Genomic DNA, 25,625 nt, shown 5'->3' on the forward strand with positions numbered 1-25,625 from the left:
ACATCATTAGTTTTTGATGTAGTGTTCCATGATTCATTGTTTGTGTATAACACCCAGCTCCATTCAATACGTGCCCTCTTTAATACCCATCACCAGGCTAACCCACCCCCCCACCCCCCTCCCCCCTAGAACCCTCAGTTTGTTTCTCAGAGTCCATAGTCTCTCATGGTTCGTCTCCCCCTCCGATTTCCCCCCCTTCATTTTTCCCTTCCTACTATCTTCCTTTTTTTTTTTTTTTTTTAACATACAATGTATTATTTGTTTCAGAGGTACAGGTCTGTGATTCAACAGTCTTACACAATTCACAGCGCTCACCATAGCACATACCCTCCCCAATGTCTGTCACCCAGCCACCCCATCCCTCCCACCCCCCACCACTCCAGCAACCCTCAGTTTGTTTCCTGAGATTAAGAATTCCTCATATCAGTGAGATCATATGATACATGTCTTTCTCTGATTGACTTATTTCGCTCAGCATAATACCCTCCAGATCCATCCATGTCGTTGCAAATGGCAAGATTTCATTCCTTTTGATGGCTGCATAATATTCCATTGTATATATATATCACATATTCTTTATCCATCTGTCAATGGACATATTGGCTCTTTCCATAGTTTGGCTATTGTGGACATTGCTGCTATAAACATCGGAGTGCACGTCCCCCTTCAGATCACTACATTTGTATCTTTGGGGTAAATACCCAGTAGTGCAATTGCTGGGTCGTAGGGTAGCTCTATTTTCAACCTTTTGAGGAACCTCCATACCGTTTTCCAGATTGGCTGTGCCAGCTTGCATTCCCACCAACAGTGTAGGAGGGTTCCCCTTTCTCTGCATTCCCGCCAGCATCTGACTTGTTAATTTTAGCCATTCTGACTGGTGTGAGGTGATATCTCATTGAGGTTTTGATTTGGATTTCCCTGATGCTGAGTGATGTTGAGCACTTTTTCATGTGTCTGTTGGCCATTTGGATGTCTTCTTTGGAAAAATGTCTGTTCATGTCTTCTGCCCATTTCTTGATTGGATCATTTGTTCTTTGGGTGTTGAGTTTGATAAGTTCTTTATAGATTTTGGATTCTAACCCTTTATCTGATATGTCATTTGCAAATATGTTCTCCCATTCTGTTGGGTGTCTTTTGGTTTTGTTGACCATTTCTTTTGCTGTGCAAAAGCTTTTCATCTTGATGAAGTCCCAATAGTTCATTTTTGCCCTTGCTTCCCTTGCCTTTGGCGATGTTTCTAGGAAGAAGTTGCTGTGGCTGAGGTAAAGAGGTTGCTGCCTGTGTTCTTCTTTAGGATTTTGATGGACTCCTTTCTCACATTTAGGTCTTCCAACCATTTTGAGTCTGTTTTTGTGTGTGGCGTAGGTAGACAGTCCAGTTTCATTCTTCTGCATGTGGCTGTCCAATTTTCCCAACACCATTTGTTGAAGAGACTGTCTTTTTTCCATTGGACATTCTCTCCTGCTTTGTCGAAGATTAGTTGACCATAGAGTTGAGGGTCCATTTCTGGGCTCTCTATTCTGTTCCATTGATCTACGTGTCTGTTTTTGTGCCAGTACCATATTGTCTTGATGATGACAGCTTTGTAGCAGAGCTTGAAGTCCGGAATTGTGATGCCACCAGCTTTGCTTTTCTTTTTGAACATTCCTCTGGCTATTTGGGGTCTTTTTTGGTTCCGTACAAATTTTAGGATTATTTGTTCCATTTCTTTGAAAAAAATTGATGGTATTTTGATAGGGATTGCATTAAATGTGTAGATAGCTCTAGGTAGCATTGACATCTTCGGAATATTTGTTCTTCCAATCCATGAGCATGGAATGTTTTTCCATTTCTTTGTGTCTTCCTCAACTTCTTTCATGAGTATTTTATAGTTTTCTGAGTACAAATTCTTTGCCCCTTTGGTTAGATTTATTCCTAGGTATCTTATGGTTTTGGGTGCAATTGTAAATGTGATCGACTCCTTAATTTCCCTTTCTTCTGTCTTGTTGTTGATGTATAGGAATGCCACTGATTTCTGTGCATTGATTTTATATCCTGCCACTTTACTGAATTCCTGTATGAGTTCTAGCAGTTTTGGGGTGGAGTCTTTTGGGTTTTCCACATAAAGTATCATATCATCTGCAAAGAGTGAGAGTTTGACTTCTTCTTTGCCAATTCGGATGCCTTTTATTTCTTTTTGTTGTCTGATTGCTGTGGCTAGGACTTCTAATACTATGTTGAATAGCAGTGGTGATAGTGGACATCCCTGCCGCATTCCTGACCTTAGGGGGATAGCTCTCAGTTTTTCCCCATTGAGAAGGATATTCGCTGTGGGTTTTTCATAGATGGCTTTTATGATATTGAGGTATGTACCCTCTATGCCTATACTCTGAAGAGTTTTGATCAAGAAGGATGCTGTACTTGGTCAAATGGTTTTTCTGCATCTATTGAGAGGATCCTATGGTTCTTGTTCTTTCTTTTATTAATGTATTGTATCACATTGATTGATTTGCGGTTGTTGAACCAACCTTGCTTGCAGCCCAGAGATAAATCCCACTTGGTCATGGTGACTAATCGTTTTAATGACTGTTGGATCCTATTGGCTAGTATTTTGGTGAGAATTTTTGCATCCATGTTCATCAGGATATTGGTCTGTAATTCTCCTTTTTGATGGGGTCTTTGGTTTGGGGATCAAGGTAATGGTGGCCTCATAAAACAAGTTTGGAAGTTTTCCTTCCATTTCTATTTTTTGGAACAGTTTCAGAAGAACAGGTATTAATTCTTGAAATGTTTGGTAGAATTCCCCTGGGAAGCCATCTGGCCCTTGGCTTTTGTTTGTTGGGAGATTTTTGATGACTGCTTCAATTTCCTTAATGGTCATAGGTCTGTTCAGGTTTTCTGTTTCTTCCTGGTACAGTTTTGGTAGTTGATACATCTCTACGAATGCATTCATTTCTTCCAGATTATCTAATTTGCTGGCATATAGTTGCTCATAATATGTTCTTATAATTGTTTGTATTTCTTTGGTTTTGGTTGTGATCTCACCTCTTTCATGATTTTATTTGGGTCCTTTCTCTTTTCTTTTTGATAAGTCTGGCCAGGGGTTTATCAGTCTTATTAATTCTTTCAAAGAACCAGCTCCTAGTTTCATTGATCTGTTCTACTGTTCTTTTGGTTTCTAATTCATTGATTTCTGCTCTGATCTTTATTATTTCCCTTCTCCTGCTGGGTTTAGGCTTTATTTGCTGTTCTTTCTCTAGCTCCTCTAGGTGTAGGGTTAGGTTGTGTATTTGAGACCTTTCTTGTTTCTTGAGAAAGGCTTGTATTGCTATATACTTTCCTCTTAGGACTGCCTTTGCTGCATCCCAAAGATTTTGAACACTTGTGTTTTCATTTTCATTGGTTTCCATGAATTTTTTTAATTCTTTAATGTCCTGGTTGACCCATTCATTCTTCAGTAGGATGCTCTTTAGCCTCCATGTATTTGAGTTCTTTCCGACTTTCCTCTTGTGATTGAGTTCTGGTTTCAAAGCATTGTGGTCTGAAAATATGCAGGGAATGATCCCAGTCTTTTGGTACCAGTTGAGACCTGATTTGTGACCTAGGATGTGATCTATTCTGGAGAATGTTCCATGGGCCCTAGAGAAAAATGTGTATTCAGTTCCTTTAGGATGGAATGTTCTGAATACATCTGTGAAGTCCATTTGGTCCAGTGTGTCATTTAAAGTCTTTATTTCCTTGTTGATCTTTTGCTTAGATGATCTGTCTATTTCAGTGAGGGGGGTGTTAAAGTCCCTCACTATTATTGTATTGTTGTCAATGTGTTTCTTTGCTTCTGTTATTAATTGGCTTATATAATTGGCTGCTCCCATGTTAGGGGCATTGATATTTACAATTGTTAGATCTTCTTGTTGGATAGACCCTTTAATTATGATAGAGTGTCCTTCCTCGTCTCTTATTATAGTCTTTGGTTTAAAATCTAATTTGTCTGATATAAGGATTCTCACCCCAGCTTTCTTTTGGTGTCCATTAGCATCGTAAATGGTTTTCCACCCCCTAACTTTCAATCTGGAGGTGTCTTTGGGTCTAAAATGAGTCTCTTGCAGACAGCATATTGATGGGTCTTGTTTTTTTATCCAGTCTGATAGCCTGTTTCTTTTGATTGGGGCATTTAGCCCATTAACATTAAGGGTAACTATTGAAAGATATGAATTTAGTGCCATTGTATTGCCTGTAAGGTAACTGTTACTGTGTATTGTCTGTGTTCCTTTCTGGCCTATGTTATTTTTAGGCTCTCTCTTTGCTTAGAGGACTCCTTTCAATATTTCTTGTAGGGCTGATTTTGTGTTTGTAAATTCCTTTAGTTTTTGTTTGTCCTGGAAGATTTTTATCTCTCCTATTTTCAATCACAGCCTAGCTGGATATAGTATTCTTGGCTGCATATTTTTCTCGTTTAGTGCTCTGAATATATCATGCCAGTCCTTTCTGGCCTGCCAGGTCTCTGTGGATAGGTCTGTTGCCAATCTAATGTTTCTACCATTGTAGGTTACAGATCTCTTGTCCCGAGCTGCTTTCAGAATTTTCTCTTTGTCTCTGAGACTCGTAAGTTTTACTATTAGAAGTTGGGTTGTTGACCTATTTTTATTGATTTTGAGGGGGGTTCTCTGTGCCTCCTGGATTTTGATGGCTGTTTCCTTCCCCAAATTAGGGAAGTTCTCTGCTATAATTTCCTCCATTATACCTTCTGCCCTTCTCTCTCTTTCTTCTTCTTCTGGGATCCCAATTATTCTAATGTTGTTTCTTCTTATGGTATCACTTATCTCTCGAATTCTGCCCTCGTGATCCAGTAGTTGTTTCTCTCTCTTTTTCTCAGCTTCTTGATTTTCCATCATTTGGTCTTCTATATCACTGATTCTTTCTTCTGCCTCATTTATCCTAGCAGTTAGAGCCTCCATTTTTTATTGCACCTCATTAAAAGCCTTTTTGATTTTGACTTGGTTAGATTTTAGTTCTTTTATTTCTCCAGAAAGGGTTTCTCTAATAACTTCCATGCTTTTTTCAAACCCAGCTAGTATCTTTAAAATTGTCATTCTGAACTCTAGTTCTGACATCTTACTAATGTCCGTATTGATTAGGTCCCTGGCAGTCAGTACTGCCTCTTGTTCTTTTTCTTTGAGGTGATTTTTTCCATCTTCTCATTTTGTCCAGAGGAGAATAGATGAATGAAAGAACAAAATGCTAACAGGGTAACAACCACCCCAGAAAAATATACACAATCCAAATCAGAAGAGACCTGAAACCAGGGGAAAAGAAAGGGAAAGAAAGAAAAAAGAAAAAAAAAAAAGAATATGATCAAATATGATCAGGCTGGTGCATAGATCAGTGCCACACACTAGATTTTGGGTGTATTTTGGTCTGTTAGAAGAACGTGCCTCCCAAAATTTTAAAGAAAGAAAAACTTATGTATGTACAAAAATGAGGGTAAATACAATGAAGGGATGGAATATGACTGTAAAGATGAAAATTATAAAAGATTTTATAAAAGGAATTGATAAGAATTTGGTTGAAAAAAGAAAGAAGAGGATGTAAAAAAAAAAAAGGGAGAGAATGTGATCAGGCAGGAGACTAGAACAAAGCCATACACTAGAGATTTAGGGTATATTTTGGTCTGTTAGAAGAAACTGTATTCCAAAATTTTAAAGAGAGAACAACATGTATATATATATACCAAAGATAAGGTTAAGATTAACTACTATGGAGGGATAGAATATGAGTCTAAAAATGAAAAATGAAGATTTTTTTAAAAAAAGGGATTGATAAGATGTTGGTTGAAAAAGGGAAGAAGATGGGGTGCCTGGGTGGCTCAGTCGTTAAGCGTCTGCCTTCGGCTCAGGTCATGATCTCAGGGTCCTGGGATCGAGCCCCGCATCAGGCTCCCTGCTCAGCGGGAAGCCTGCTTCTCCCTCTCCCACTCCCCCTGCTTGTGTTCCCTCTCTCGCTGTGTCTCTCTGTCAAATAAATAAATAAAATCTTTAAAAAAAAAAAAAGTGCGCCTGGGTGGCTCAGTTGGTTAGGCGACTGCCTTCGGCTCAGGTCATGATCCTGGAGTCCCTGGATCGAGTCCCGCATCGGGCTCCCTGCTCGGCAGAGAGCCTGCTTCTCCCTCTGACCCTCCCCCCTCTCATGCTCTATCTCATTCTCTCTGTCTCAAATAAATAAATAAAATCTTTAAAAAAAAAAAAAGCAAAAGGGAAGAAGAAAAATTAAAAGAAAAAAAGAAAATTAAAAAAATTAACTTTGAGAGACTGAAGAATCAGGGGGAAAAAAGCCATGAATTCTCTGTGCTGTATTTCCCTAGTGCTGGCATTCTGCCATTCTCATTGATCGGTGAACTTGGTCTTGGCTGGCTGTTCTTGTGAATCTTCTGGGGGAGGGGCCTTTCGCAGTGATTCTCAGATGTCTTTGCTGGAGGTGAAATTGCCCCACCCTTGCCGTTCGGGCTAAGCAATCTGCTCGGCTTTGCTCTGGGGAGCTTTTGTTCCCTGCACCCTGTCCCTACAGCTTTGGACGACGAGATAAAAATGGTGGCCTCCCAATCTCCACCCCAGAGGGGCCGAGAATTCAGGGCCCTGCTCCTCAGTGAGCCCCCAGAGAAAAGCGGTCAGTCACTCCCATCTCCCCGGTCTCTGGCCGCACTCCGTGCTCACCCAGCCTGTGACTGAGCGTTTCTGTCTCTGGCACCTGACCCCGTGTGGAGTCTCCAAACCCAGCAGATCCCTGCGGTGTGCTCCCATGCCGCTCCTCCAGGGGGAGGAAGGGGAGTCTCCCCAGATCTGCCAATTGTTGGGTCCCTGCTAGAAGAGCAGTGGCCCGACTATGCTGTGCATCAGTTTATGGCAACCCCGAGCTGAGAGCCCACTCCTTGGCTCTGTCTCTGCAGCCAGCTTCCCCGCTCTGACACCTGGGAGCTCTGCTGCACTCAGGCACCCCAGGTCTTTCTGTGATCCCCAGGGTCCTGAGACCACACTGTCCCCGCGAGGGTTCTACCCCCTGCTTAGCCACTGGAGTGACAGCCCTCATTGGAGCAGACTTTTTTTTTTTTTAAAGATTTTTATTTATTTATTTGTCAGAGAGAGAGAGAGAGAACAAGCAGGGGGAGCAGCAGAGGGAGAGGGAGAAGCAGGCTCCTCACTGAACAAGGAGCCCGATGTGGGACTCGATCCCAGGACCCTGGGATCATGACCTGAGCCGAAGGCAGACGCTTAATGACTGAGCCACCCAGGCGTCCCTGGAGCAGACTTCCAAAAGTTCCGATTTTGTGCACCACTGCTCTGTCACTTGCTGGTAGCGGCTGACGGAGGCCCCCTCCTCCGTCGTCTATCCTCCTGAATATCGCCTTGGCTTCACTTCTCTGCACATCCTACCTTCCAGAAAATGGTCGCTTTTCTGTTCAGAGAATTGCTGCTATTCTTTTCTTTGATCTCCTGTTGAGTTTGTAGGTGTTCAGAATGGTTTGATCCCTCTCTAGCTGAATTCCTGGGACCAGATGAAATTTAGGTCTCCTACTCCTCCGCCATCTTGCTCCTCCCTCTCATTGTTACTTTTTTAAAGTATCTTACTTTCCTAGAACTTTATCTTTGGGTCCCAAATCATAACTCATTACTGGTCCAAAATGGAAATAATTTTTGGAATTTTAACGAATACATAAATTTGTTTTTTAAGAGTATTAACATACACTACAACAGGCACATTTCATTTTGGATTCACTAGCATTAGTTAGTGTAATTGTTTTAAAATGCTTGAAAAGGTTTTGTCCTTATCTCATTAGCCCATATCCTTTAGATTTTCAGTTTTTAAAACTCTTTCTTATCTGTGACACTAGAATCTCTTGGGGAACTTAAAAAAAAAAATCTAACCCCCAAACCAGTTAAATCAAAATCTCTTAGGTTGGGCTTATCTGTGAACTCTCTTTAAACAAACAAACAAACTTTCTAAGTAATTCTAATGTTCAATCAGAATTGAGAACCACCAGTTTATAGGATTCATTTTCTTACTTGAAATGTGTGTTAAATGACCTTTTCTCATTTGTTTATGAGGGTATGTATTACTATTTTTAAAATATGTGTGAGCGCTTTCTAAAATAAAGATATTAGTCTTCTGTCATATTTGCAATAAAAGTATTATCTTGTTGATTTTCATGTTCCATTTATTTTATCTTTAACATATAACCATTTAAAATATTTGTTTAGCCCTACATGACTATGTTTTCTCGTGTTTTTTTTTTTTTTTCCCAGCCTACTTGGGCTCTGAAAAGTCCTTATTTTCCACAGAGATGATGAATATTCAGTTCTATTTAGTTCTGGTTTTTCCCTGTGGTTTGATAAAAACAAAACTTAGGAACTTTTTATAATGTGTTCATATAAAATTAACTATTTAATCTATTTATCTGGAATTTAGTTGTGTATGACGTGAGCAACATCATGTAACACTGTCGAATGTTAGCATTAGCTTGCAGTAAATTTACATTTCTGTGTCCTAGCAGAATTCTTTAAAAATAAAATTATCCAGAAGTAAAGTCTGGGTCAGATCTTGAGGACTTTTTTTTTTTTTTTCCTTCTCCTAGGACATTTTGATTGATCACTCTCTTGGGATAAAATCTATTTTTGGAATACAGAAAGCACATGTTTAAATTTTGAACTGCCTTGCTGCTTTTGCAAGGGTATGAAGGCTCAGGAAATCCTAGGTTATCTTTATAGTCTGAACAGAAAACGGTAGTCTTTAATGAATGTGATTTTTTTTTTCACTTGGAACTTCCTATTTACAATACCTACAGACTTTCCTATTCTTTTATATTTGCTTAAAAATATAATTTGCCTTCTTGGACATATGGGTAAATATCTAGAAATGCTTTCTGACTAAAATTTGAATGCATGGCATCAGGATAATATTAATATTGCTATCAAGTATAAATAATCCTGTGGATAAAATCAGGAAATCTGGCTTGCTTCTATCCTGCTATCCAGGACTGTCCAGCAATTGGTGAACGCATTTTATCACATTCTAAGAGGCAAATAAATGCAAACCTCTAGATTCAACACTATGTTGTTGACTCACTGGTTTTAGTCTTGATTCTTGGTTTCATTTAGGAATTATAACCATAACCACTTTCAGGACAGTACCGTATTTATGATCATTTTCACTGCCATCTTTGAATTTGCAAAGGAATATACTTTTTTCGAAGTTTAATAGAGAAAAATAGTGAAAGCATCAGGGAAGCTACTTTAATTCATCAGAAGATGCACTTTGCTGTTTGCAAGTTGTAGATGGCACTTAATAAACTGCAGACATTTGGAGTCAAGGATGTGAACGTGAACTGCAAGGCTGGTAGCTAATCCTAGAGAACACTTTTTTGTTGAGAAAGCTCTGATTAGAGTATATATTGATAACTAGTCCACCTGGCTTAGTATCTGTCTGAATTGATTGTCTTATATAGGAGTCATGTTCTGTAATATTGTCCGCAAAGGTGAAGATTATATACAGCACGACCTGGATATTATTTTAATCAAAACCACTGTTGCATTTCTTAGGTTACGAATACTTGTTTTACTTATTTATGTTCTCAACAGTGAGGTCCAGAAGTGTTTAATCTAATTGTGATTACAAAATGGGTAAAATGATAATGGTATTAAAACGTTTTATTTCATATGGAACTTTATGATTTGTGGCATATTCTCATTTCCCCAACAGCTCAGGAAAGGAGTTGTTACATTTTCTTGTTTGCTAAATGAGTTTAGGTGGCACATGCTGTAAAGAAAAACCTGTCAAGCTGTCACTTACTTACACTGTTTAACCACAGGCTACAGAAGAAAATCAGTATAGAAATTGTGAAGGGTTTCTTCAGCAAGACAGGGCAAAAATATAAAAACAACAACAACAAACACAACTCAGTTTTTTTATTTGGATTCATGGTATTGAATTGCTCCACAAAATACTATTGTGTTTTTTTTCTATTTGCTTCTATTCATTGTGGGGATATTTTAAGAGATGTGTCTTATTATTATTATTTTTACAGGCGGTCCCTAATCAGCAGAGAACAGGTCAGCTTGCTCCTGGAACTCGATCACCACCTCTCCCCACAGATTATCTAGTTGAGATTAACAAAGTTTTACTTGCCATGGATGATGCTGAATTATCACTTAATGCTCCTGAGCTAAGCACTGTTGTCTATGAAGACTTCTCTTTTCAGGAAGACTCTCTGAAGGTAGATCTCCAGGCATGATTCAAAGCCACAGTTAATGCAGAAATAGTGCTCGCTTCGGCAGCACATACACAGTTAATGCAGAAATAAAGCAAGGAATCTGTCCTTGTGCCTTTGTAGATGGTCTATAATTTTTAAAATTTGTGCCAAGGAATTAATAATGCGTACGAATAATAAACTTTCCCCATTTCATCAAGGAAATAGTATCAAATTTTTAATTTTTTAAGAGTAGGCATGGATTTTTAAATATGCACAGTTATTAATTCTTGGCAACATCAAAATCTTCTTTAATCAAACACAGGCACGATCCATATTCCTTTCTTAAAAACTTGATTGTCAGTGTGATGTAAAATATTAGCATTTATGTTGTCATCTATAACGAGTTAAGATTGGTCAGTGTTTGGGGTATGGAATAGCATGTTGCTTAAACATTAATAGAGATCTGGAAGTTTTTAGTTATTCACAAGACTATTAAATACCATCAAGGCTTTTTCATATAATTTGATTGCACTTAAGTATAAAATTTCAATAAACTTGCTATAGATTTTATATGTTTGCTAGCTCATTTCTGTCATTTAAATTAGCATTATTACGTATTTGAAAATATAAATCATTCCAGCTTCAAACACTTCATTACCTTTACAGAATACTAGTGAGGCTTTTTGTATGTTCTGTACAAATACTGCTTTGAACAACTGTGAGGATTTTCTTTTCTGCCGTTAGGACGTTAGGTAGCATTTCTCACACTTTGGCCAATACACGATATTATTTTTTTTTAAGTTTTCAGTTTTGAGGAGCAACAATTATTATGTCTCATTATATTTAAGATCAATGTTATGCAAGATAAAATTTTGGTCTTCTGTGATTTCATTCTTCTTATCTCTTTGCTGGATTGTGTTAATGTGTGACAATACATTTGTAGAATATCAAAGATCAGCTGGACAAACTCGGGGAGCAGATTGCAGTCATTCATGAAAAACAACCAGATGTTATCCTCGAAGCTTCTGGACCTGAAGCCATTCAAATCCGGGATACACTAACTCAGTTGAATGCAAAATGGGACAGAATTAATAGAATGTACAATGATCGTAAAGGGTATGTGTAAATTAAATTAATACTTTTCTTAAAAAGGCCTATAAGTTCATGGGCCACAACAAAGGTCATACGTACACTAAGATTAATGAGAATAAATTTCACATCCTTGTCCTAGGCCTTGTTTAATAAATTGTGATGAGTGTGGTTCCTTCAAGAAAGAGGAATTGCATCACATATGGATGATATTTTGCAACATAATATCCTCAAGTGAGGAACAGGGATAGCTACAGATCATTTGAATCCCTGTATAATCCCAACCCCCCCCTTTTTTTTTTTTTATAATTTTCTGTTTAATGTTTTTGAGCCTTCTTTCTCGATTTTGACCAGACATATTAATAAGTAGAAATAAAAACTGATAAGATTTTTGCCAATAGCTGTGTATGTGGTAGAAAGGCAAGTGTGAAATAGCCCAATATAAAGTACTGTGTAAGAGGAAAGTTACCAGAAAAATGTATTGGAAACATTAATGGACATACACACAAAAACTAAGCATCATTTTCTTTATCTTTGTTTGTTTTAGCTGACATTTCAAGTGAGTATACAGTCCTTGAACAGATCACTTTTAGTGGCCTTTGGGTGTATTCCTTTGTATTGATTTTTAAAATCATCTCTGTACATTTAGAGAATATTTTTACATACATCTTTATGCATAGTTATGCCTAGTTAGACTTGATTATTAGATGATGACTAATTTGTTAAAACATATTAATTTTTTTAAATGATTTTATTTATTTATTTGAGAGAGTGAGCGAGAGAGAGAATATGAGCAGGGGGAGGGGTAGAGAGAGAGGAAGAAACAGACTTCCCAGCTGAGCAGGGAGCCAACATGGAACTGGATCCCAGGACCCTGGATCATGACCTGAGCCAAGGGCAGACGCCTAACCGACTGAGCCACCCAGGCTCCCCTGTGTTGTTTTTTAGATTCTACATATAAGTGAAATCATATAGTGTTTGTCTTTTCTTGCCTTATTTCACTTAACATAATACCCTCTAGGTGCATCTATGTTGTTGCAAATGGCAAGATCTCATTCTTTTTTGTGGCTGAGTAATACTCTATAGTGTATATATACTACATCTTCTTTATTCATCTATTGATGATCATATAAATTGTTTCCATATCTTGGCTATTTAAATCATGCTGCAACAAAACATAGGGGTACATATATCTTTTTAAATTAGTGTTTTCATTTCATTTGGGTAAATATCCAGTAGTATTTCTGGATCATATAGTATTTCTGTCTTTAAGTTTTGTGGAACCTCCATACTGTTTTCCATAGTAACTGCCCCAATTTACATACCCACCAACAATGCATGAGGGTTCACTTCTCTCCACATTCTTTCCAACGCTTGTTATTTCTTGTCTTTTTGATACTAGACATTCTGACTGGTATGAGATGATATTTCATGTGGTTTTGGTTTGCATTTCCCTGATGATTAGTGATGTTGAACAACTTTTCATGTGTCTGTTGGCCATCTGGATGTCTTCTTTGCAAGAATGTCTATTCAGGTCCTCTCCATTTTAATGGGATTATTTGTTGTTTTGGATTGTGTTGTATAAGTTCTTTATATATTTTGGGTAACAACCCCTTATTGGATAAATCATTTGCAGATATTTTCTCCCATTCAGTAGTTTGCTTTTTTGTTTAGCTGATCGTTTTCTGCACTGTGCAAAAGCTTTTTATTTTGGTGTGGTTCCAGTAGTCTATTTTAGGTTTTTTTTTTTGCCTTGCCTGAGGAGACATATTCATAAAAATGAATATTTATAGATACTTATGGCCTTTGTCCGAGAAATTACTGCCTGTGTTACTTTTGGGTAGTTTTAAGGTTTCAGGTCTCACATTTAAGTCTTGATTATATATTTGCTTTTACCAGGGAAAAAATTTTTTTTTTCATTATTTTCTTACTTTTCTAGTTGTGGTCTTTTCTTTCCACTTGAAGAATGGTGATGAACTCCTTTAACTTTTGTTTGTCTGGGAAACTCTGTCTCTCCTTCAATTCTGAATGACCTTGCCAGGTAGTGTATTGATTGTAGGTTTCTTCCTTTCAGCACTTAGAATATATCATGCCACTCTCTTCTCATTTGCAGAGTTTCTGTGGAAAAATCAGCTGATATCCTTGTGGGATTTCCCTTTTATGTAACGGTTTGTTTTTTCTTGTTGCTTTTAAGATTCCCCCTTTATCTTTAGTTTTTCCCATTTTAATTATGGTGTGTCTTGGTGTGGACTTCCTTGGGTTCATCTTGTTTGGCATTCTTTGTGCTTCCTGGACCTGAATGTCTGTTTCCTTCCCAATATTAGGGATGTTTTCAGCTATTATTTCTTCAAATAATTTTCTGCCTCCTTCTCTTTATCTTCTCTTTTTGGGATCCCTATAATGTGAATGTTATTACACTTGATGATGTTTTAAAGTCCTCCTAATCTATTCTCATTTTTATTATTATTTTCTTTTTGCTGTTTAGTTTGGTTGCTTTCCATTACCCTGGCTTCCAGATTGCTGATCCATTCTTCTGCATCCTCTAATTTGTTGATTCCTTCCAGTACATTTTTCATTTCAGTTATTGTATTCATTAACTCTGACTGGTTATTTTTTATATTTTCTGTCTCTTTGTTGAAGTTCTTACTGAGTTCAAATATTCTTCTCTCAAGTCTGGTGAGTATATTTATGACCATTTGCTCTCTTTAGCAGGTCTATTGCTTATCTCAGTTTTGTTTAGCCTTCCCCCCCTACCCCCCTATGATTTTTGTCTTGTTCTTTCATTTGGGACATATTCCTGTTTCCTTATTTTGTCTGACTCTCTGTGTTTGGTTCTGTGTGTTAGGTAGGTCAGTTATACTTCTTGGTCTCAAAAGTAATGGATATGTGATGTCCTGTAATGCAATCCTACACTACTGCATATGCCCTCCTGTTGTGGCTGAGCCATGATTACTATGGCACACTGGTGGCTCAAGCTGGCCCTTAGCTCAGCTGGCTACGGTGACCTGCTTTGCCTACTGTGGGCACACTGGGCAGGGTTTGCTCCCCTGGCTGTTGAAAGATCTGGCTGCAGCCACCTTGGGCTCGTTGTTGGATGGGGCCGGCAGTTAGTTTGGCTATTTGCAGTTAGCTGCTGAAACAGCTGCAATACAGGGAAGGGCAGGGCTTGCTCTCTGCACAGCCAGCTGAGGGGCCCAGCTGCAGGAAGTGTGGGCACTTTGATCTGTGGGGTCGTCTCCTCTACTCTCCAGGTCAGGAGTCACTTTAGAGGGATGCCTGCCCAGGTGAGTTGGTTGGGTGGGGAGAGTCTGCAGGGGAATGCCAGGATGCGGCATGTAGTGCTAGCAAGGTGGATAGATGGAGAGTGTCAGAACTGGCTCCCAGAAGCATCTGGCTGTGTGTGCTGGGCAAGGCCAAGAAAAATGGCATCTGCCAGCACTTTTACCCTGGGGGAATTTCTTGCAGATCCCTGCCCCTCTGGTAGTTTTGTGCTTTTCTTGTTTGCTACTGTAGAGTTGGTGTGTGGTAGCTTTCTTCTGCACTCTGTGTGATGTCTGTGTGTGGTACAGAATTGATTTTTTTGACCTTTGTAGTATATCAACACATCAATTGTATATAATGATAACTTTTTCTTCTTTTTAAAAATCTTCCTATTTGTATATATTCACTTGGCTAATGTGGTAGAACTTAAAGAACGTTGATTAGTCATGCTGATGGCAGAAGTTCTGCCATTTTCTTGATTATAAAAATGTTATCTTTTAAAAAGGTAACATGGGAATTTTCAAAAATTTAAGCACCAACTATATTTAACTATATGTTCTTATTTTAGAAGAGTCTCATCTGTCATAACTTTCATTATTTTGTTTCCTTTGTTAACTTGATTACATTTGCTAGAGGGTTGTCTCTTTTATTTTATCCCAGCACTTGGATGCATTATGTTCTTATTCTTAATTTTTGTTTTTCTTTCCCAACTTTGGTAACCTATCCTAAATCTTTATTTTTTTTCCATCCATGTTTATCCACCTTTCACAAGTAGTAAGTGAGAACTTTTTTGTATTCTCTTTTTTCATAAAACATCAAGGCAGTGGCAAATGTTCTGCACATTCATGGTTTCAATTATCAGTTATAATCACATGAGGGTGAACACCAATCCATTTGTCTATACCAGGTCCCTGTGCCAATTGGCCTATAAAACTTTTCAAACTTTTTCAGGAGTAGAATTTAGTGATTCTTCACTTACATACAACATCCAGTGCTCATCACACCAGGTGTCCTCCTTAATGCCCATCACCCATTTAGACTATCCCCACACCTCCCTTCCAGCAACCCTCTGTTCTCTAAAGTTACGAGTCTGTTTTATGGTTTGCCTCTCTTTTTTTTTTCCTTTCCCTTATGTTCATCTCTTTTGTTTCTCAAATTCCACATATAAGTGAAATCGTATGGTATTTGTTTTTCTCTCAATGACTTATTACACTATATGATGACTAACTGTAATTTAAATAAAAACTTGAAACAAACAAAAAAAGAGATAAAACTAATCTATGGGGAAAAACTTTGTTGGCCTATAGTAAAAGTAAGATAAATGCCATGAAAATATAACAGATCAGCTTTCTTTGAGAACTCCCTTATGCCTACTTTACACTGGTGCATGGTGTTAGTTTTCATATTTTTTCAAATAAGTAATTTTACAACCATCTTAGATAAATAATGGAGCCCTCTTTTCCTGGACAAATTTCTTCCCTTTCTTTGAGCCAGTTATTTCTTTCTTCTCATCTTGGATCCTTGGATCCTTATGTATCTTTTTTCCTAAGAATGCCTTTTCAGGTATTCATCCTCTGTATTTCCATTGGTGGCTTTACTGCTATGTGGACAAAGTTCAGACCTCTCATCTTGAACTTGGAAGCTTTTTAACAGTGTTCTCCAGATGGCCTAATTTCTTATACCTTGTACGTATTGCTCAAAAAAAGTTACTTTCATTCATTTCACACAATCTTGATTAAAATTTTCTTTGTTTTCTTTACCTTCCCAGTTTCTGATTCTTACTCAGAATTCCATCTTCTACAAGGAATAGTTTTCCTTCTTAATTTCATCATTCTTTTTCTATTATTTAAAAAGTTTTCAAAATTCAGTTTTAAGACTTCACCATCCACCTATCTCTGTATACTTGTCTATCCATCTGTCCATGCACCATCTATTTGACCAATATTTATTGAGTGCTGACTAATTCAAGGCACATGCAGCTACGTGTAAGTAGTTATAAAGGATTATAAGGCAGGTGTACTGAGTAGATATAGTCTCTGTCTCAGGGTCCAAATGTATATAGTAGAAAAGTATAGACGGGGACTTATTACATAGTGCATAGTGCTGTGATGGGAGCAATACAGGAGACCATGCTAGACACCTTGAAGGATTTGGGAAGTCTTCTTGGAGGTTACCCAGGTGAAGGAATAGAGGGAATACAACATTGCATAAAGTCATAGATAAGAGAGAGGGAGTGCAGGGCAGTTGAGGAAATAGAAATAGTCCGGCAGAGTTAGAACTCATAGCAGAGAGATGAAACCAGAAAGATCTGAAGGGACTATATCAGAAGGACCTTGTGTATCAAGTTAAGTACTGTTGATACAAAGGCAATCTTCATTACCTTTCATGAAACTATGCATGGGGATAGGAGCACCGACCCTCTCCCCTGCAATGTAGTTGAAAATTTGTGTATAACACTTGGCTCCCCCAAAACTTAACTACTAATGCTTACTGCTGACTAGAGCCTGATAACACAGCTTATTAACACATATTTTGTATGTTATATATATGATATACTGTATTCATACAAGAAAATAAGCTAGAGAAAAGAAAATGTTATTAAGAAAGTCATAAGGAAAAAAAAAGTCATAGGGAAGAGGAAATGTATTTGCAGTATTTATCAGAAAAATCCATGCATAAATATAGGGAGACTTTAAAGTATTTTAACAAAGGAATGACAGTTTGTTGATTGTAGGATATGTTGGTAGAGGACAAGACTAAGAGCAAGGACGACCCGTCTATGCTGGTTGCATAACGATAACTTGATTAGGATAGAGGCTATGGAAGTGGAGTTATAAGGGAAAATTTGAGAATTAAATAGTTGAGTCGGTAAAATGTGGTGATTCATGGGATGTTGGAGTAAGGAAGAGGGAAGAGTAAAAACTGAGCCCCAAGTCTTTGGCTTGAGGACGTAGGTAGGTGGTGGTACCATTGCCAGAGACAGGTACTTGGATGGTGAGATGAGTTTGTGCGGAAGATGGCAAGGCCAGTTGAAATATTAGAGATAGCAAACTCATATGTTTATAGTAGGCTGGGACTTTGAGTCTGATTCTCTGGAAATCCACAGCCCTTTGCTATACTGTGCTGCCTCCCATACGAGCTTGCAGGGTTAGAGAGGAGGGGATGGCTTTGTGAGTCCTACCTGAACATGCATCTCCCCCCCCCCCTTTTTTTACTCTTTCCTGTTTAATCCATAGCTATGCTGCTTAGATTTATTTGAAATTTATGTTCTGTTACAATGATACTTATCTTTACTAAATGTAATGTTCATATTCTCAAGGTCTTCAGATCTTTTAGGCAGCCTTTTTAGCAACATTTTCTATTGCAACATCGGGAGAGTTAGAATTTGTTTCTTATTTAGTTATTGCATAGTTTCATGAAAGGTAATGAAAATTGCCTCTGTATCTTCTCTTAGTATCTTGTTTGAAGTGCTTTTACTTTTGTCATGCCCAGTAGAATGTTATTGTCATGTTGGGGGACTAGGGCTTCAACATAGGAATTTTGGGGGGCACAATGCAGTCCATAACACAGAGATAATGGAGTGCAAGGAAATTTTGAAGTATTTTGGCCTTTGGGTTTTGTTCTAGCTGGGAATGAAGTGTTCTGGAAGTAAAACACCCCTTTTTTCCCCCGTTAAGAAAATAGGGTAATTAATCATATTTTACTTATTTACCATGTTAAGTGTTTAAAGTTGGGTAGGTTAACGTGGCTGCAGCTAATCAATCTTGATTTTCCAAGCTGGAGCAGGCTGTCTTTTCAGGTAAAAAGCTGCCTAGTGTGTTTGTGTATGTGTGCACGCCATGTTAAGATAGAGAGGGGCAGGATTGCCCTTGGTATGATGCCTGTTTCTCTAAGAGGAATCATGAACTGTAATCTATGAAAACTGATCTTACAGAGCAGTGAGCTGTGAATTCACTTGTTTCGGGGCTTTCAGTTTAAATGAGGTTTGAATTTCCTTTTTAGAAAAATTGCTTCTAGATGGTCCTGGATATTTTGGAAACCTATTTTGTTTCTTGTCCTCTAGTCATTTTGATAGGGCTATGGAAGAATGGAGACAGTTCCATTGTGACCTTAATGACCTCACACAGTGGATAACAGAGGCTGAAGAGTTACTGGCTGAAACCTTGGCTCCCGATGGTGGCCTGGACTTGGAGAAAGCCGGGATGCACCAGCAGGTGAGTGCTTTCTGTCAGAGGATAGGGCGCCGCTCAAAGGGTGGCATATTTCTTTAGTATGTGGCATTGAAGACTGATTTTGAAAGTAAGGGCTAAATATGTTAACTTTTCAGGAGTACGTGGATAACCTGTAATTTTTGTTCCACTTCTGCTTTCCAAGTTCAGAAGTTTAAGAAACACTGGTATTTACAGTTTTTAACCAGGACTTTAGAAATTTACATTAAAAATGCTCTTTAGTGGTTAATGTAGAAAAAAAAATTTATTTTTAAGATTTTATGTTCAGAATAACATTTGTTAAATTTTGTATGCAAGACTTTATTAAGGACAGAAAGATATTTGTATACCTCACCTGTTTTCTGTACTTAAACACTAGGCATCTTATTTTTCTTTGTATAATTGATAATTCTCATATAAGTAAATTATTCTTGAGCTGTGTCAGGGCCACTGCTCATGTGAGTCTAATACAGTCTTGGGGAAATACAACACAATAGCTAACTCAGTTCTGTTGATATTGGGTCATTAAAAATAATGGTCAAAAAGCAAGCAAAATTTCAATTTACCACTGTTAAAAGTATTTTTTATTATATCTTTAAAATATACTTTATGTAGAAAGCTGTTGAGTTAGAAAATGCTTATATTTTTTTCATGAACATGTTAATTTTCATGAATTTTATTTTTATTTTTATTTTTTTAAAGATTTTATTTATTTATTTGACAGAGAGAGACACAGTGAGAGAGGGAACACAAGTAGGGGGAGTGGGAGAGGGAGAAGCAGGCTTCCAGCGGAGCAGGGAGCCTGATGCAGGGCTCGATCCCAGGACCCTGGGATCATTACATGAGCCGAAGGCAGACACTTAATGACTGAGCCACCCAGGCGCCCCATGAATTTTATTTTTAGAGTTATAGATAAGTGCTTAAATTTGACTTTAAAATATCCCTTTTTAGTTTGTTGCTTAAAAATTTACAGACTCATGAAGCAGTGTCTCAATAAAATACACACAGGTTTACTTACATACGGTGGGACATAGGGGTATGTGGGGTGTATACATATATATGTTTTTAGAAATGCTTTCAAGCACTGTTTGGAAGAAGAGAAACAGTCCACTTTAGTCAAACATAATCGATGCTTAGGCTTCAGCATAAAGAGCTGTTATTTATGTTATTAGGCTGTCCTCTTCCAGTGTATTTTGCCTGATGGCATTCATGTGAGTGGGTTAGATTTCAAAATAGATTTCAGTTAGTGTGTTCATTGAGATGTAGGTAAAGTGTTTAAAATGCCTTTTGCATGAACATAAAATGTTCTTCCAGGACGGTGTTTCTCTAACACTTAGACTGACACCATAGTACCTTTGTGGATTGTTGCATAGTTTAGTAATGGAGTTCACTTTGAGATGTACTCTGTTACAGGAACTCGAAGAGGGCATCAGCAGCCACCAGCCCAGTTTTGCAGCCCTGAACAGAACTGGGGATGGGATTGTACAGAAACTCTCCCCCATGGATGGAAGCTTCTTGAGAGACAAGCTGGCAGGTTTAAACCAGCGCTGGAGTGCGATCTTTGCAGAAGTGAAGGACCGGCGGCCAAGGTGATTTAGCTGTGATAACTCGAGGGCACGGGGTAAAGAGATTTTGGCAGAGCCTTTTAAAATGCAATTAGATGAGTTCAAAATTCTTTGATTGTCTGATAGGAGTTGTACTGACATTTAAGACCTCCACTGCGATGTTCTATATTTTTAGAACGTTGTCTCTTACTGTATTTTTAGGCTATCTGTAAAGTCTCACTTTTCTACTCAGATGTCCTACAATGTGAAAGATATCTTTCTTTATTCCTCTCGTTTCTGATGTTTTATTATGATATGGTGACTTTGTGGCAGGAACTTGAAGTAGGTGGGGAACAGTCTGGACTTGCAGTCTGAAGATCTGGGTTCAGGGTCAGACTTCTCACTCACTCATTTCCTGACTGGGTCTTGGAGTCTTCCTCTGAAATCCCTCTTACTTGGTTGTTCTTAATGTCAAAAGGTGTGTTACATCCATATATGCCAGTGCTTTGTAAATAATACAATTCCTCATCTATGTAATATAATAAATACGATGAATTATTGTTTGCTTTTATGTCAGATTCTGTTAAAATGCCCAGATTTTATTAGGTGTCTTCTGGTTGCAAACATGTTTGATTACCAGTGAATATAATACTCAGCATTACAAATTATTTTATATATTACCTTAAAATTATTTGAAGCTATTTTTGAGACAGTCAAGATTTAATGGTTGATTTCTACTTTGCATAACACATTTTACTTCATTAACGATCTTCTTTTTAGGTTAATGGTAGTTTGGGTTGAAAAGTCTCCCATTTTTTTTCTGCTAATTTTAACTCTGTAGATGCTGTATTGATACAGTGATAAGCTATTGTTTTGTTATAAAGACCAAATTAATATTTTATCAAGTCCAGTTTTACAATGTAAAATATAACATAAAATATGGAACTATGAATATTTGGCCTATGGCGGCTTTTTATAAAATCACATCATCTATTGTTTTGTGTGTTTTCCTAAGAGGCGAATAATGGTTTGTGCATTTGGGTTGAGAGATTGCCTGTGGCTAGCGACTGTGTTTGGCACCTGGCACACATTGTTTCATTTTATCCTCTCAACTGCTCTAGGGGGGCTTAGACCCATTGTACAGCTTTTGAAACTGAGGCTCAGAGGGGAGAGCTTAAGTAGCTTGTCTCACAGAAAGTTAGTGATGGCATGAACTTAGGCTCTTAAATACTGTGCTTGAACAAATTCGGCAAGACCACAGAGCTCTCCGGCCAAGTTTCCTCCTCTGTAAATAAGAACTGTGATAACTTCTCAGAGGTGTTATGAGGATTAAATGAGACAGTGTTGGTAAAAAGGGTATTCCCAGACTGTTCATAGTAAACACTCAAAATATCTAGGTCTTACAATAGCAAGTTAAACTAAAACTTATTCTCTAAGCATGTTATTGCTGAATTTTGCCAATGATCAATTGATTTGATCAATATTTATTGAGTTTTGTGTTTAGCCTTAGGGGTGTAAATATGACTTAGGAACTCGGAGACTAAGATGAAGAAAATGTTTAAAGGGACGAAGGATACTGTGTGATTAAAGAGCTCATCATTAGGAAGATACAATGTCATCACAAAGGCAGGGATGATGGGATGGAATTTAGGCATCCCAGGGGAGGGATCCTGAAGCTGAGTTTTGAAGCGCTTGTAACAATTTCCCGTAAGTTCACCCTAGCGAGGACCTTCTAGGGAAAAGACTAGAACAGGCAAAGGTGAGAGGCATGAAGTAGCAAGGCCAGGTGAGAGATCTGCAAAGTTACACGGTAAGGAGGGTTCAGGGGACCAGGGGTGCAATTGGAAGCTGAGGTCCCATAGGGTTTTATGTGCCATGCTAATGAGTTTGCATGGAGAGTCTTTATAGCTTGAAAATCATCTAGCTCCCAGGTCTTCTTAAGGAAAAAGATGTGCCTGCTGGCATGGTATTAGCAATAATAGCAGAAATTCTCCTGAAGATTTTCAAATGGATCTCAATGTGGTCGTTATTGCTCCCGGAACTAATAAGGTGAAGCTAATACATATTTTACTCATCTTGGGGATGAGATAAGAATAGTGAATCTCTTCTTCAACATCTGGTATTTTAACTAAAGCAATATTTATTTTCATAAATTTATGTTTAGCTTCATTTCAGGTTATAACTTATCTTAAATTGGGGCCACCTTGCAATTTTAAGAGCTTGTATGTGTACTCTTACCAGAGTTGTTAAGGAATAGCACACAGTTTAATTTGTTTTTATATTGAGTGCCTGTAGTTAAATATTTGCACAGTTCATCAACTTATGCCATTATTCCTTAATGAGCAATTGTTATCTCCTGTTTGAACATAAATTTATAACTTGTTTTTACTCTTAGTGATAACATTTAAAATGTGGATTATATTTAGCTAGTTTGAGGATGAAAACTTTGTGTGACTCAAATATGTCTCTTGAAATTACTTTGATGTTAGTTTCTTTCATAGATATATTTTCAAAATATTGTTAGTCATGATTATGCAACATTGGAAATATAAGTTCCAACTCTTTTTTAAATACAAGTTTTCTAATAGTACTTGGGTGCTTACAAAGTTGTTACTTAAGTTGACGAATCTTCGACATAGAGGGTAAATTACCTGTCTTAGTATTGTCAGTCTTTAATAATTAGTACCATTGCTTGATTGATTGAGTTTAATCTTGAAGCAGTGTTCTCTCCTGATGGATACTTAAAAATGTAAACTTGTGATTTTGTAGTGATTTTCATTCATTTTTAGCATCAAAATACTCTCCTTCAAGTATTACTGTGTTAAATACACAAATATTTCTTTAGCATTTGATTATAGTTATATATTGTATCATATGTTAGGTTTTTTGTGATTAAAAAGTCATAGCCATAAAAAATGTAAATTTTTATTCAGGATGACACAATGCAATTCATTAAAAAATTGCATTCCATTTTTAAGCTAGCAGCTAATAACTACAACTATAAAAATAAGGATACCACCACCAAGCTGTAAATAGCTTTCAAACCCTCTCTGAAAAATACATAATCTTACTCATCATGAGTTCTAGTCATATTTTCATCTTCTGACAGATGGTTTATATACTTATGAATGTTATTCTTATAACATTTAAAAGATCTAATTAAGGCAGTTCCTTTTTTATATTCATATGACTATTTGTTTCCTTATATCCTTTAAAACTTTTGTTTTTTCTAGATCTCCTTTTATAACTTGGTGCTATATTCAAATACAATACTTATTTTAACGAGCTAACCAAATTTTCATTTTTTTCTTAGTCTTTCCTAATACTTGTAAAAATTTTCCATTCTCAGTATCTTGCCTTGTTCTTACTCTTTCTTTCCTATGAATAAAGTAGAGTAATAGTTGCTACTTAATGTGAATAATATGTCATATAATGATGACTTTTTATCTCCATCCACTACTCAAAGAGAATTATGTGTTTTTCCTTATTTTTTGAGGCAAAGACATTTTTCTTTCTTTTTTTAACTTCCATTATGTTGTACAATGGTCTCTAGCTTTAAGAATATCTGTTGTATTAAATTTCTGCAGAATTTTTCTTGATGAGAGAAGATAATGTATATAGTTTCAATATTTTTGAATTTAATGAAGGTAGAATTTTTATTCTCATATTATCAAAAAATCTTTGGTATTGCAGAATGTATACACTAGTATTAACACTCATTTAAAAATATATATTAAAATAATTATTAGGAATTTTTGTGTGTGTGGTGTATTTAGTCGGGATATCCAAAGCAAATATATAATGTTCTGCCTAATTGGATAATTTCTGTCAATCTTTTTCAATAATATATTCTTTTAGGCTTAAAGGAGAAAGTAAGCAGGTGATGGAATATAGAAAAAGACTAGATGACATTATCTGTTGGTTAACAAAGGCCGAGAATGCTTTGCAAAAGAGATCAACCACTGAGCTGGAAGAAAACCTGCAAGAATTAACAGTAAGTGGTTTTTTTGTCTCTGTATTTGCCAATGCTTTTTGGTGCATGAACATTTACACTAAAAATTAAATACTACATGACTGAAGAAGAAAAGGGGAAGAAACTTTGTACTCTGTGGTAAATGTGGTAAACTTTCAAGAGGATTTTTTTTTTTTTTTAAGAGCAGCTATAATTTTGTTCTTGCGGAGGTAAGGTTTCACTCATAGAGAAGTGGTAAATCATATGGTCTCAAGTACTAGACCGAAGATTTTTAGGCTATTTTAAACAGACTTCATCATTTTGAGAATATAGTAGTACTGTGAAGTATAGTTCTTTGCTTTTAGATTTAGAAGGTAATTACTGATTACTAGATATAAAATTGAGTTTTACAAGAAAACTCTGACTTGAGAGTCACTCACCTCAGCTTACTTCAGGCTTAGCATCACGCTTTTACTAATCAAATTTCCTTTGTTGATCCACAACCAACAAGAATTGTCTATAGTTGTATATGTATACAATATGTAAAAATACATAATGATGAGTATATGTAAATATATCCAAATATCCATACATTTTTTATATCTATAAATTTTACATTTTTGTGTCAAGAATTAGAACACTTGTTGCAGAACAGTAAGATTAATGTGCTCATATTTTTACTAAAAAAAAAGGAATTGTGTGTGAGTGTTGATACACACATGCATGCATCAAAGTATGCCTAAAAGGATACCCGCTAATTTGATAAAAGATTTTAAGGAGTACGATTAAGGCATTTTGGGAAAGAAACGCTTAATAATGAAGAAAAAATATGTGGCAAACAATTACTAAGTTTTCTTTTCAAAATGTGACAAATACTTAACAAACTTCTTCCTGTTTTATCTAAAAATTTCAATAGTTTTCTTGGAACATCCCATTTTGTAAACAATTTGGGGCAGTCACAAAGAGTGGGACAGTATATTAGGATAGGTAGGTAGAAATGAGGTAGAGATGGATGCCTAAAGTGTTCCTGTTGTTTCTTTCTTTTGCCTTTGATTAGAATAGACATTATTTTCATTATCTAAGAACAGTGTGTTAAAGTATCAATGTAAATATGATATAATATGACCCTGTTAAGAGATGGGGGTCAGGGGAGGGACCGGAGCGCAAGTTCATACAAATACGCACTGCAAGTATGTGTTCATTCCCATATCAGTTAGAGTTTGTTAACATAAGTTCAGGCTTCTTATAAGTTTATTTTCCAAGAAAAGTTAAAAACATTAGAAGTCCACATTCATAAGAATATTTCCCAGAGAGATTTCTGATACAGTTCTTGAACTTTTCCCAGTATGACAACT

At 36.9% G+C, this 25,625-nt stretch overlaps 1 protein-coding gene across 11 annotated transcripts in view; it reads left to right on the top strand.

The window, feature by feature from the left end:
* The window catches only part of UTRN (utrophin), a 496,097-nt gene that overhangs the window by 203,305 nt on the left and 267,167 nt on the right, over positions 1 to 25,625 (top strand). For all 11 annotated transcript variants that reach the window (XM_054505586.2, XM_054505588.2, XM_054505587.2 and 8 more), the window contains 5 exons: positions 10,052 to 10,240; positions 11,160 to 11,332; positions 18,630 to 18,780; positions 20,188 to 20,363; positions 24,177 to 24,312. In XM_054505586.2, coding sequence (XP_054361561.2) covers positions 10,052 to 10,240; positions 11,160 to 11,332; positions 18,630 to 18,780; positions 20,188 to 20,363; positions 24,177 to 24,312 — 825 coding nt within the window. The remainder of the gene's footprint in view (positions 1 to 10,051; positions 10,241 to 11,159; positions 11,333 to 18,629; positions 18,781 to 20,187; positions 20,364 to 24,176; positions 24,313 to 25,625) is intronic.

This window comes from Mirounga angustirostris, unplaced genomic scaffold (assembly GCF_029215605.1).
Source record: "Mirounga angustirostris isolate CCGP_5_RB_7025 unplaced genomic scaffold, mMirAng1.0.hap1 SCAF_8, whole genome shotgun sequence".
In the NCBI taxonomy this organism is placed as follows: domain Eukaryota; kingdom Metazoa; phylum Chordata; class Mammalia; order Carnivora; family Phocidae; genus Mirounga; species Mirounga angustirostris.